This window comes from Myotis myotis, unplaced genomic scaffold (genome assembly GCF_014108235.1).
Source record: "Myotis myotis isolate mMyoMyo1 unplaced genomic scaffold, mMyoMyo1.p scaffold_m19_p_13, whole genome shotgun sequence".
Classification (NCBI taxonomy): Eukaryota; Metazoa; Chordata; class Mammalia; order Chiroptera; family Vespertilionidae; genus Myotis; species Myotis myotis.
This window is the reverse complement of record NW_023416317.1, coordinates 17448467-17461573: the sequence shown is the minus strand read 5'-3', so window position 1 is coordinate 17461573 and position 13107 is coordinate 17448467. Positions and strand designations below refer to the sequence as shown.

Sequence of the window (13107 nt, the reverse complement as noted above, 5' to 3'; positions counted from 1 at the left end):
AGGATGGAAGGCCTGACACCGGTTAGAAAGAAAGCATGACTGCAACTCCAGCCAGGAGAGGGCGAGTGGGACCCTGGCTGCGTGTTGGAACTGCTCTTAGGGTTCCCGGCAGTGACAGGGTCGTGGCTCAGATGCTTGGACGTGTAGCCTTGGAGTCACAGTTCTGTTTGTCCTTTTTTGGTGGGTGATGCCGTCGTGGTACTTCCTGAGGCTAAGTGCTCAGTTTTCGGATTGGGACAGCACGAGGATTCTGCAGAGGGAGATACGATGGTTCCTGCCCTTGAGGTAGTGACCGTCTACAGCTCATACATGAGGGCACATCCAATAGGTCTACCTCCCCAGGGGACAGGAGCTCCTGAAACAGGGCAGAGTTAGTGCTCGAGTGTTCGTTATGGTTCACTTTCCTGATTAAATGCCAAACCCGTAGCACAACTTTCAGCTCTGGGGCAGCAAAGTGTTTTGACTCAGGTGCCCACTCCAGTCAGTGGTGATGCTTGACTGGGCATCTAGTGAAGCTACAGTGGGCTGCGGTGGGAGGGGTGCCAGTGATGACTGGCGAGTGATGTCAGCTGCAGGTTCCCCGGGCACAGAGGCAGCAGGCAGGTGGCAGATATTTGTCTTCCCTGATAAAGGCATCAGGCTTGCAAGAGGGGGCAGAGTAGCCTCAGAGGAAATAAAACTCCCTGGTCTTCCCTTGAAGAGCAGGACAGGATTTAGGTAAGCAGAGAGAAGTGCTTTCGTCATAGAGGAGAGCAGTCACAACACGAGGGTTTCTAATGTGTCTCACATGTACGCAGGAGGTTATGGGAACTGACGGGCGGGAGCCGAGGGAGCCGTGGAGAAGGAAAGGGGAATGAGGTGGAGCGGAGGCCTGTACTTGGTGCGGTGGTTAGTATGTAGAACACAGACAGATTGTAGAGGTCCTTGGGGATGCCAGATGGAGGAATTTAGATGTGTTACGGTCCTGTGCTTTTTAGGAAGTTTTCCCAAATGCTCCAGACACAATCAAGTGCTCCATCCTCCCCCCCTCCCCCTTCTCCCACTTCTCCCCAGCATTCTTTGATTAGTGTCTGCTGTATTTTGAAATTTTTACATATGCACCTGATGTCCCCCTCCAGGACATGGACAACATCCTAGCCATTTTTGAAAACCCAGTGCTCAGGGCTGCACCTGGTAGGCTGTAGACACCCCATGAATGGTGTTGAATTAAATTGAAGTGGGGTATCTGAACTGCCAAGCAAGGTGGGATGGAGGTGGGCATGCCCTGACATTGAAGCTGGGTGAGGAAGGGCATGGCTGCCAACCATAGGCTGCAGCTACTACCAGGGAACTAGGAGCACATGTTCCAGGATAGGTGGGGTGGGAAGCAGGCAAGTCCCAGGCATCAAGTTTACAGGAGTGTGTTGTATACAGGACACCAGTTGGAACTGAAGACAACAACACAGAATTAATGAGATTTAAGGAGTCAATTTAGAAAGCGGAGCCTAGATGAATTCCCAGAGAAACCGGCTTGCAGGGCTCATGGGTCCCATGCACAGAGAACCATCCATAAGCCTGCGGGGAAGGAATCACAGAGGAGTTGAATCTCTTGAGAGATGAGGAGCTGCTGAAGATTCTCTTTGTTGCTTCAGCTTTCAGAGAAGCAGCGTGATCTTGTAGGACCCGTGTATTTATTAGCGAGGACTCCTTTGTTTGTAATTGATCAAAAGCCCGAACCCAAACAGTCTCCATTTATTGAATTTTGCAACTGAACAGCCCAAGGTAAAGGGGAGAATTTTAGCTTCAGGTTTAGCTTGATCCAACTGCTCATACAAAGGCTTCAGAGCCAGAGGTTTGCCTCTGTCTGAGTTTCTCTGTCTTTCTGCTTGACTCCCTCTCCCCACCTCCTGGCTCTGTATCTCAGAGCTGCGTCCAGCCATCGATGGCATTTCTTGCCTAGTTGCCGAAGTGAAGACCCCAGGATTAGCTCGAATTGGACCTGGTTGACACACGCTGGGTAACACGCCTATCCCTGAACTAGTAACCAGACCACATGCCGCCCCCTGCAGCCCCTGGACTGAGAGTAGGAAAGGAGCAGTTCTTGGGGGAAGATCAGGGTGCTGTCACCTGGGGAGTTTTTCTGGGGGCCAGAACCATAATTAGCCACCCCACCCAGCTGCTTGTTTTGTTCTCGGCAGGAAAGCAGCAGCTGCCTGTGCTGTGCAGGTGAGTGAGCGGGCCACCTCCTCTGCCCAGGCGGGATGCTGCCCTCCTCCCACACACCAGCTGGTCTCCGTAGAGTGTCAGCCAGCCCACCCGGCTGGCCTCCTCCATGTCCTCTCAGTACATTCTGATGGCATCCTAGGCAGTGGCCCTCCCCACCTGGGTGGTCATGGGGCCACTGGGCTGTAGGGGTTTCAGGAGAAACATCTTCAGAGAGTTTCCAGATCTCCTCTCAGGCCGAGAGCTGTCTGCTCCTCCTGCTCCGTCCCTCTGCGGGCCGCCTGTGACTGTGTTTGACCGATGGCAGAGCCTTCCCACCTTTCATTTAATCTGATTTTTCTTGTAGCCTTGCTTTATAGAGAAGCAGGAGTAAGTGACTCAGCCAGGGGTAAGTGACCCAGCTGTACAGACTAGAATTGGACTTGGGACACAAATGTCATCTAAAGTTTGTACTTTTAAACCAAAGGGGAAGAAAACCCAAGGCAAACTGACTGTTCTAGCCCGCTTCTTCATATAACGATGGTGTTAAAGTACCCACTGGAGGCCTGCTAAGTACATGCTTCATTAATACCTGCAGAGAGAAAAATGACCTCGGCTTCCATCCCTGCTCGGAGCCGAGGCCACCTGCTGGCCACCCTCCTGTGGTTTGCCCCCAGAGTTTCACTAGAGATTGAATGGCTTATTGAGACCCTGTGATAGCAGCTCTGGCTCCCCAGTCGCCTCCTTCTGAGGGTCTCTCAGCAAGCCTGGCCTGAATATGACCTGGCCACTTGACAAAACAGCCGCTGCTCTTGGGTGGGTGTCTTCCAGGGGTCTCTGGCCTCACAGAACCTCCTGCCACCACCTGTGTCTGGGTTTCGCTCATCAGGGCCCAGGGAATCATAGTCCTACAGCTGGAAGAACTCATCTGTGCAGCCTGCTCTTTTTACAGCCAAGAGACGGAGGTCACACCCCGCAGCCCGGCACAAGGGGACCTTTCGTGGCCTCCCTTGAGTGGTCCACTCGGCCTCACCCAGTCCCTCCCACCTGCCCCCCGCTCCCTGTGCTCCCGATCTCTGGGCTGCTCCTCACCCTCACTGCCTTGCCTGTGTGCATATCCCTCACTGACTGGATGCACCTGCCCACCGTTGTGAGTGGGAGACTGCGGTTAGGGAATAGGACGGCTATGTTCAGAGGCTTTTCCCTGACACTCAGGGACCGTTTCCCGAAAGAGGGCAAAGCCATGGGCCCCTTGTATTATTGTTATGGACTGAATGTTTGCATCCCCCCAGATTTATATGTGGAAGCCTCACCCCCAACATGTTGGCATTTAGAGATGGGGCCTTTCAGAGGTAATTAGGGTGGGGCCCTCATGATAGGATTAGTGCCCTTATAAGAAGAGCTGAAGAGAGGGGTCTCTCTCTCATTCCCTCTTTACACATACATGTACCAGGCCAAGGCCAGATGAGGACATAGTGAGAAGTCAGCCCTCTGCGAGCCAGGGAGCTCTCACCAGACCCCAGATCAGCCAGCACCTTGACCTTGGACTCTCCAGCTCCAGAACTGTGAGAAATAAATCTGTTGTTAAGCCACCCCGTCTATGGTATGTTGTTATGGCAGCCTGAGCAGACTAACATCATTATGGGACTTCTTAGCAGGAAGAGACATGGAGTAATGTTTGGTCGAAACCTCTCATTTTGCCTACTTATTTATTCATTTATAAATATGAGTATCTATTTTTATGACAGGCCTTGGAAATACAACGATGCATGAAACAGAAATGGTCTCTGATCTTAGAGAAATTATCATTTATTGGGGGAGTCAGATACTGAAGAGATTTTTTAAAGAATTTAAAATTTGCAAATAAAGTTATGAAGAAGTGTAATGAGTTTTGACAGCACCTAACAGCAGGCCCTGATTTTGTCTGGGAGGTCAGCAGGGGTTTCGCTGAGAAAGTGTCATTTAAGCTGAGCCTTGAAGGAAGAGTAGAACTTAGCCCAATGAAAGCAGGATGAGGGAAACCATTCTAGAAAGAGGGGACGGGAAGTAGACCTGAATTGGGCTCGTAGAAAACAGATGTTATTTATGACTCCAAGTTCATTCCAGTCAGCAGTGCTGGGCTTGTTATGTGCTCACTGAGTGCGGGGGGGTTGGGGGGGAAAAGAGCCCCATATGTTGGGGGAGGCACAGTGTGTGGGGGAAGCAGGTAGGCAAAGGCATGGAGGGTCCTGGCCCCTCCCACTCCCTGCCAGTTGCAGTTTCTGTTTCTCACGGTTCTGTGTAGAGGTAACTGGTTTAGAGACTGTTGGTGGAGCCTCTTCTGTTTGGTGAAACTTCGATGTTTAAAGAAAATAAGTCAGGTTTCAGAATTAAATTTGGTGCCTTTATTTCTTTGGTGGCTTGAGGTCTCATGAGGGACTTTCACTCATATATAGATTGGTATCTGATTAAGAGGAATTGGTGGTTTCTTTCTTTTTTTTTTGATTAGCTACTAGCTTTTTAACAAAATATGTTTTTATTGATTTTCAGAGAGAGGAAGGGAGAGGGAGAGGGAGATAGAAACATCAATGAGAGAGACATCGATAGGCTGTGGCTGCCTCCTACACACCCCCTATCGGGAATGGAGCCCACAACAGAGGCATGTGCCCTGACTGAGCATAAAACCAGCGACCTCCTGGTACATGGGATGACGTTCAACCAACTGAGCCACACTGGCCGGGCTGGTGGTTTCTTAAAAGGAGGTTTGACTGGCCCTGCCCACCCAGATCCCCTGTCACGTGACTCTGCCTGGCAAATGCAGACATTGAGGTGCAGGGATCATTTACTCTGTTTGTTTAGCCTGGGATAGGACTTTAAAGGGCAGCACAGCCCTGGGACACCTTGGTTCCGATCCACTTCTGGAGGGTTCTTGCCTGCCTCTTTTCATCCCGTTCCTTCATCCTTCCGACATACTCTCCTCCACCCTGCACAGACTCCATGCCTTCTCCATGGACACCTCACCGGCCCCTCAGCTCCGTGCCCACTCCGACCTTGCCCAGTTAGGAATCCGGCTTCCTTCTCACATGACTAACTCAACATGCTTTCCTCAAATGAGCAACTTTGTGTGTGTGTGTGTGTGTGTGTGTGTGTGTGTGTGTGTGAAGTAAATAATGACCCTGCCCCCCCCCCCCAATTGTTGTTTTGCGAGATGTTCTTTACATGACATTTGCTTAATGTGGAGGGGCATTTGTTGCGTAGGAGTCCTTTTCAACAGCAGGACCGGGGACCAGGATGACACTGGCTTCTAGGCAGAAGGTCTGCCTTGCCCTCCAGGCTGATGTTGAGTTGGCTTTATGGCAGCGCCTCTGTGATAAAGCATCACATTAAAGCAAGTTGTATTTCTTGTAGTCAGTTTCATCCAGTAGTGCACTGAGGATTCTGAAAAGAGAAACCAAATTCTATAAAAAGGAGAGAGAAGAGGACAAGAGAGGGGGATAAAAGAGCCCTCAACAATTCAGTTATACAAATGGGCCTTGTATTATTGTGGCAAAATTACTTATAAATGAAAACCAAAGAGGAAAAACAAGCAGTGTTGGTAGGTGTACTCTCTGTTCCTTGTCTTGTTTTTCTGCTCTAAAGCATAGCACTGTGTTGACGTAGGCATGTAACTGCTATGAATATTGATGGCAGCAAAAGCTTCCTCCCCCTGTCTGGCCTAGTAAATAAAGCAGAAGGGATAAAAGGGGGAGTGAAATTATAAAATCAGCATGCTGTTTTCAGCTTATCCTGTGCCCTTAGAACTCCAAGTCTCCAAAACATACTGAAAATCCACATTTGGTGGCCAGGGTCTAATTTCAGTGCGGTGGATTGCTATTTTCAGGGATTGTTGCTTCTGCTTTTAGCTCTCAAAGTTAACGTCACTGCCTCACGGCAGCCCTCCTGGTGTCTCCTCCCCACCCAATAGCACAGTGGGCCCCTGTTCCTCAGAACATCCACAGTGGAGTGAATGCCCCTCCCATGGCAGCACCCGCTCAGGGACAAGGCAGTGCCCAGGAGAGGAGCCGGGTGTTCATGGAGGTTACAGGGAGTATGGAGAGTGGCCAGAGGCCTTGGAGGTCTGCGTGTGGCAGGAAGGGGGAATATTCCGCATGCTGCTGCTCTGGGAGCATTTTGCAACCTGCTCACCTCAGCCTGGACTGGGGGAGGCGGTGATGTCATAGCCAAGGAAGTTGTCCACCGCCTGGAGGAAGGATTGGGGTGCATGGGATGAGCAACCCCAGGACAGGGCCTGATTTTTTTTGGGAAGGTCTGGAGGAAGCATGGGTCTGGAGGCTGTGGAGGAGCTAGGCTTTAAAAAATGTATAATTGGCATACAACGTTATATTAGTTTCAGATATACATTGTAGTGATTTGACATTTATATACCTTACACTGTGATCACCCTTATAAGTCTAGTACCCATCTGACACCGTGCAAAGTTATTACGATATTATTGACTACATTCCCTGTGTGTGTATTACAGCCCTGTAGCATATTTATGTTATAACTGGAAGCTCATACTTCTTACTACCCTTCACCTTTTCCACCCATCCCCCTATCTCCCTCCCCTCTGGCAACTCTCAGTTTGTTCTCTATTTTACTTATTTTTACTATTTAAATTTATTTATTTTATTTTTATTGGACTTATTGAGGTGACATTTGTTAATAAAATTATACCGGTTTCAGGGGTACAGTTCTATAATACATTATCTGTATATTGTTTTGTGTGTTCACCACCCCAAGTCAAGTTCCCTTCCATCATTTATCCCCCCTTTACCTTTCTTCTCTGTTTTGATGAGTCTGTTTTTGTTGTTTTGTTTATTCTTTTTAGATTCGACATGTAAGTGAAATCATAGGTAATTGTCTTTCTCTGTTTGATTTATTTCACTTAACATAATGCTCTCTAGGTCCATCCATGTTGTTGCAAATGGCAAGATTTCGTTCTGTTTTATTGCTGAGTAATATTCCACCGTGTATATGTGTACCACATCTTCTTTATCCATTCATCTATTGATGGATACCTAGGTTGCTTCTATATCTTGGCTATTGTAAATCATGCTGTGGTAAACATAGGGATGCGTATCAAACTGGGCTTTTAAAATGGAAAACCCACTGACTCTGGCTAGCTCACTGCACAAAAGAATCTATTAGGCTGCCATGACGGTGTGCTGAGGATGAAAGGCACTCTGAGGGCAGGTTAGGAATGGCAGGGACCGGGAAGGAAGAACTGGTAAACTGGTTGTCTGGCAGAACCAGTGGGGAGTTGGGAGTGGGGGTGAAGCCTGGGGTACTGTAGTGGTCGGATGGTTCCCCTGGTGCTAAAGAGGAAGGATGCCATGAGAAGACACGCAGAAGTTCAGCCGGGGACTGGAACTGGCCAGCAGCAGAGGCGTAGCACTGGTGGCAGATGCCTTGAGCCCAGGGTGGCTGAGGCAAAAGAGCAGTCATATACATGCAACAAAGCGGAGGCCTTGCGGGGAGAAGTGGATGAGCCCTTTGGCCTTATCAGACGGCTAATGATGCTGACTCGCTCTTTGTCACTTACCTCTGGGGACTGTCTCTGTGTGCACGTTAGAAACCTCCCCTCGCCCCCTCCCCCACCAGGCTAAGCCTTTTGAGGCTGGGGACCACAGTGGAGACTTTTTTCTACCTGGCTCTGGGTATGGGTCTGCCAAGCAGAAGAGATGCTCACTGAGTGTTTCCTGGGCCAGGCTGACTTGACCTCGTGCACCAGGCATCTTAATAAGTGAATTCCTGGCTTCCTTTTCCTGACCTTGGTGACTTTCTTCAGGTCCCACAGTGTAGAGTTCATATCAGTAGAGGATGTTACGGCCCATATGGAAGAGTTTCATTCCTGAGGATTTTTCATCTAGTTATTATTTAAGTAGCTTCTTACCAGGGAATGCCTCTTGTAAAATTAGTCACACACATCTCGGTCGGCCCATATTTCTAGGAAAGCTGAAGTTGTATAAAGAAAACCTTTAAAAAAGAGGGAAAAGTCAACATTTTTAGACTGATGGGTGTGTTTTCTATATCTGTGGAGATGCAGGAGTTGGAACTGGGAAGGTTCATGTAGCCCGAGGACGGAGTCTCGGAGGTCTGTGGCAATGGCGTGGGAATGACTGCTGAGCAGAGAAGGTTGAGCCTGGCCTGGGAACATGCGTGGTGACCACTCAGCACTCAGCAGGGTCACCCGAGAAAGGTGGCATGCCGATAAGCAGACTGTGGCCTTCCTATCCTGAATTCACCCCCATTACTGTGCGTGTGGGTGAGGAAACGTAGGTCCAGAGGAGAGGCGGGGCTTTGCCAAGGTCACCGTGCTGCTCAGTGACAAAGCTGACCCTGACTTAGACGTCAGATATAAACCCACGATCAAGAGAGGGTCAAAGCAGACACATCTTCCCCTCTCCCACAGGACGTTCCCTTCAAAGCTGCCGTTGGAATCTTTGCTGCACCCTCGTGCTTTTCTGGGCCCGGTTTGGCAGCCTCAGGAGGAAACATGCTGCGTTTTGCAAATGTGTGCAAATAACAAGCATGCCCGTTATGCCCTAGCAGTCTCATTGCACATGCATCAGGGCAGGTGGCAAAATGCAATCACGCAGCCCCCAGTGAAAAGAGGGTTATGCTTAGCTGCTTATGAGGAATTCAGTGTGAGCAGGAGCATGCCTCCCAGGCCCAGGTGCAGTGTAAATGGTTCCATTTCTCCTAATGAAAATGTGACTTGGAGAAAAATGCTTGGAAATTGATTCTAATATTTTAATCTGTATTTTTAAAATCTTTTCTCCTTCTTCTCCCCCCTCCCTTTTCTTTGTTTTTCTTCACAGGAAAAAGTAGAATATGCCTTCCTGATTATTTTTACAGTCGAGACATTTTTGAAGATTATAGCTTATGGATTATTGCTACATCCTAATGCTTATGTTAGGAATGGATGGAATTTACTGGATTTTGTTATAGTAATAGTAGGGTAAGTCCCTTTTATTTTGGGGGAGATGTTTGTTTGGAAAATGGGAGGCGGGAGGGATAGAAGAACTGCGTCTTTTGAGGAAATGTGGTTATACCTCTGTGCCGGTGATTGCAGCCAGACCTGTCAGGAGTTCTTTGAAGACTGGTGATGCCGCTGGCAATCTCCAGGCAGAACTGGTTTGAAATGCTCTCATGGTTTTGCCCTGACCGGTGTGGTTCAATGGTCATAGCATCAGTCCATGCATCAAAGGGTTGAGGGCTCTATTCCCAGTCAAGGGCACATACCTGGGTTGCAACTTTGATCCCCAGCCCCGGTCAGAGCACATTGCGGGAGGCAACCAATTGATGTGTCTCTGACATCGATGGTTCTCTCTCTCTCTTTCCCTTCCCTCCCACCCTTTCACTCTCTAGAAATCAATGGAAAAAATATCCTCAGGTGAGGACAAGAAAAAAAAAAAAAAGAAAAGAAATCTCTCATGGTTTTTACTCGTGCTTTCAGAAATGGCTATAGCAGGAAGTCTAAGCTCCTGATGTGAGAGGGTTCATCTTACAGGGCCTCTGGCTTCCACAAATAAGCCAGCCCTACTGGTGATTTGAGTCAAATGTGTTAAATTTTTTAAAAATTTAACCCTGTTAAATTTTTTAAAAAAAACTCAGAATAGTAAAAAAGTAATAAATCCTTATAGCAGTGAGGTACTCTGCTGTTTAACATCCCTTGAGCAAAGCTATTAATTCTTTCTGCTGACTTGTGGGGAAAAACTTTGGCATGCTACTATCCCATTTTAAATAACAAAACAAGTGTCTGAATAATATCAGATATCTGGCATGAAATGAAATAAGCCAGAAAATGAAAAGAGGCAGGCATTATCCCGAAATCCTGTCACAGGAAGAAGACACCAACAGTTTTATTTAAAGGAAAATGGTAAAATGAAAACCAGTGGCCTGTGTTATTCTGGTCCTTCCACACCTGGAAATGTGGCCAGCAAGAGAAAAACGAATCAGTGTCGGAGGAATGCTGGATCTTTGGACCAAATACCCACACGGAAAAAAAAACTAGATCCCATCGCTGAGTCTTTGTTACCCAGCTACAAAATGGGTTGCTCCTAAAATTACTTTTGGTCTTAGAGAGAGACTATTAAATGACCTCTCTGTTTTCATCGCTATGACTTGTTCAGTTACCTTTCATAGTTGAGCAAGATAATTTATCTTTTGGATTATTCTTTTATCATGAATCCTTTGGCTTTTTATGGGAGACTAATCTAGTTGGATATTGGGAGAGTGGGAAAACTTTTGAGCCTCTAATTTCAAACCTTTGAAGTTAAAATGGGATCCACAATGGTGGTCCAGTGGGATAATTATAGACTTATGGGAAAAAAGTTAGCTTTTGCAAAACTCACCATAGTATATTGGCATCTAAGGTATGACAGCCAAGGTAGTGCAGCTAAAATGAATAGGTGATAGATATGTATCATGCCTTCCTGTATCTGGTGAACTCCAACAGGCTAGCAGGAACCTTGCAGGTCTCTTGATTCTGGAATAATCTTGCTGTGCCTCTCCTGGCCCTGGAGGATGGAGATTCTTAGCTCCATTTCTTTGTCCCTACTCTTCAGTCACCTTGGCTTTCTGCCTGGAGACATTTTTCAGGCTGTAGTACAGCACAGAGAGGGAACCAGGTACAGTGTGGTGGTCTCGTTGAGACAGAAACAAGAGCTCAGGGAGGCTGAGGTGGCTGAAATTTGAGAGGCCTAGTGTGGAAGGGGAGGGAGCTATTCAGAGAAAGAGCTCTATAAATATGCCTTGGGGTCCTCTTGAGTTTTGACTGAATGCTCAGCTACAATTACGTGGGGTGAGATTCTGTGAGGCCAGGCAAAGAACACTGTTAGGGAACACCAACCAGCATGGAAAGATGTCATTGAACACCTTGGAATGTCAGTAGAGACTCCAGAGGGACATTAGTATTGGGGATAAACTAGCTCCAGGCAGGGGTTGACAAACTATGGCCAACAGGCCAAATCCAGCCTGCCACTGATTTTTGTAAATAAGGTTTTATTATAACAGTGTCATATATTTGTTCACAGAGTTGAATTGAGTAGTTTAGATCCACAATGTTTACAATACAGGATGGGGAAAAAGTAGGTTTACAGTTGTGAATATGTGAAACACAGAGTTTATTCTTGGGTTATTACTTATTAATTATTGTATTATTTTCCCTATGAACAACTGTAAACCGACTTTTGCCCCACCCTGTACTTGCTATCTGGCCCTTTGCGAAATAAATTTGCCAGCCTCTGCTGCAGAGTAAGGACTACCTGAAACCCTTACTGATAATGTTTGGAAAGAAGCCTGAAAAGGAGAAAACTGATATGCAAGTAACCTAACTGCCCACTGAAGAAAACGCCACACTCTTTAAAAGAAGACAACAAAATCCAGACATTTTACAATGTCTAGCATCCAGCCAAATATCACTAGGCATCTGAAGAACTGTGGCCCATAACCAGGAGGAAGTTCCATCAATAGAAACAGACCTGGAAATGACAGAGATGATGGAATTAGTAGAGAATTATTTTACAGAACTTTAAAAATAGCTATTATAAATATGCTTATGGATTTAAAGGAATGAATGACTACAGTGATGGAAGATGGGACATTATAAAAAAAATGGGATTTTGAGAGCTGACAAATATCTGAAATGAAAGTTCTCTGGATTGGCTTAATAGCAGGCTAGACACATTAGAAGAAAAAATATCAAGGATCACGAAGACATTGCAGTAACACAAAGAGTAATGATGGATACAAATATGAATACACCTGGTGACTCGTGGGACAATATCAGGTGCTTTAGCATACACACATTTGGCATCCCAGAAGAGAGGAGATCGAGGGGAGACAGCAAAAAATATTTTAAGGCCAAAACCGGTTTGGCTCAGTGGATAGAGCGTCGGCCTGCGGACTGAAGGGTCCCAGGTTCGATTCCGGTCAAGGGCATGTACCTGGGTTGTGGGCACATCCCCAGTGGGAGATGTGCAGGAGGCAGCTGATCGATGTTTCTCTCTCATCGATGTTTCTAACTCTCTATCTCTCTCCTTTCCTCTCTGTAAAAAATCAATAAAATATATTTTAAAAAAAAATATTTTAAGGAATGGCCCCAACTTTTCTAAATGCGATAAAAAATATAAACTAAAAAATCCAAGAAATTCAAGCAAAATAAGCATGAAGAAAGCTACATCAAGGCACTTTATAATCATAATTGAATTGCTCAAAACCAAAGAGGAAATCTTAAAAGCAATCGGAGAAAAAAGATGTTACAGACTTTTTGTAAGCAACTATGCAAGCCAGCAAGCACTACAGCAACATCTTTAAAGTGCTAGGGAACCTAATTTTTTTATTCAGCGAAGAGATCTCAAAATTGAAATTAAAAAACAAAAACAAACCCCAAAACTTTTTCAGACAAACCAAAGCTGAGAATTCATCACCAGTAGATCTGCATCTCAACAAATGTTAAAGGAATATCTTCACACTGAAGGAAAATGACACCAGAAAGAAATGTGGATCTACAAAAAGGAATAAAGAATGTCAGAAAGGGTAATTATCTAGATAAATATTAAAACACATTTCTCATTTTAAAATCTCTTTAAAATTAATTTATTATTCAAAGCATAAAGAATAACAATGTATTATGGGGTTTATAGCATCTATAAAAGTAAGATACATAATAGTACAAAGGGCAGGAACAAGGAAAAAGAGCCATATACTACTGCAAAGTGCTTGTATGGTAGGTGAAGTGACAAAATATTATTTGAAGGTAGACTGTGATAAGTTAAAGATGTATATTGTAAACCCTGGAGTGTGGGCCAGCAAACTTCAGCCCATAGACCAAATCTGGTGTACTGCCATTCCCTCCTCCCCAGACATTGACAAGTGTCTTGCTGTTTGCTTTAATAGATA

The 13107-nt window shown here is 46.2% G+C and overlaps 1 protein-coding gene across 1 annotated transcript in view; it reads left to right on the top strand.

Annotated features, from left to right (window-relative positions):
• Positions 1 to 13107, top strand: part of LOC118668585 (voltage-dependent L-type calcium channel subunit alpha-1D) — a 287039-nt gene that overhangs the window by 226973 nt on the left and 46959 nt on the right. Inside the window, exon 4 of the mRNA XM_036333801.1 lies at positions 9024 to 9163. Within this exon, the coding sequence (XP_036189694.1) occupies positions 9024 to 9163 (140 nt within the window). The remainder of the gene's footprint in view (positions 1 to 9023; positions 9164 to 13107) is intronic.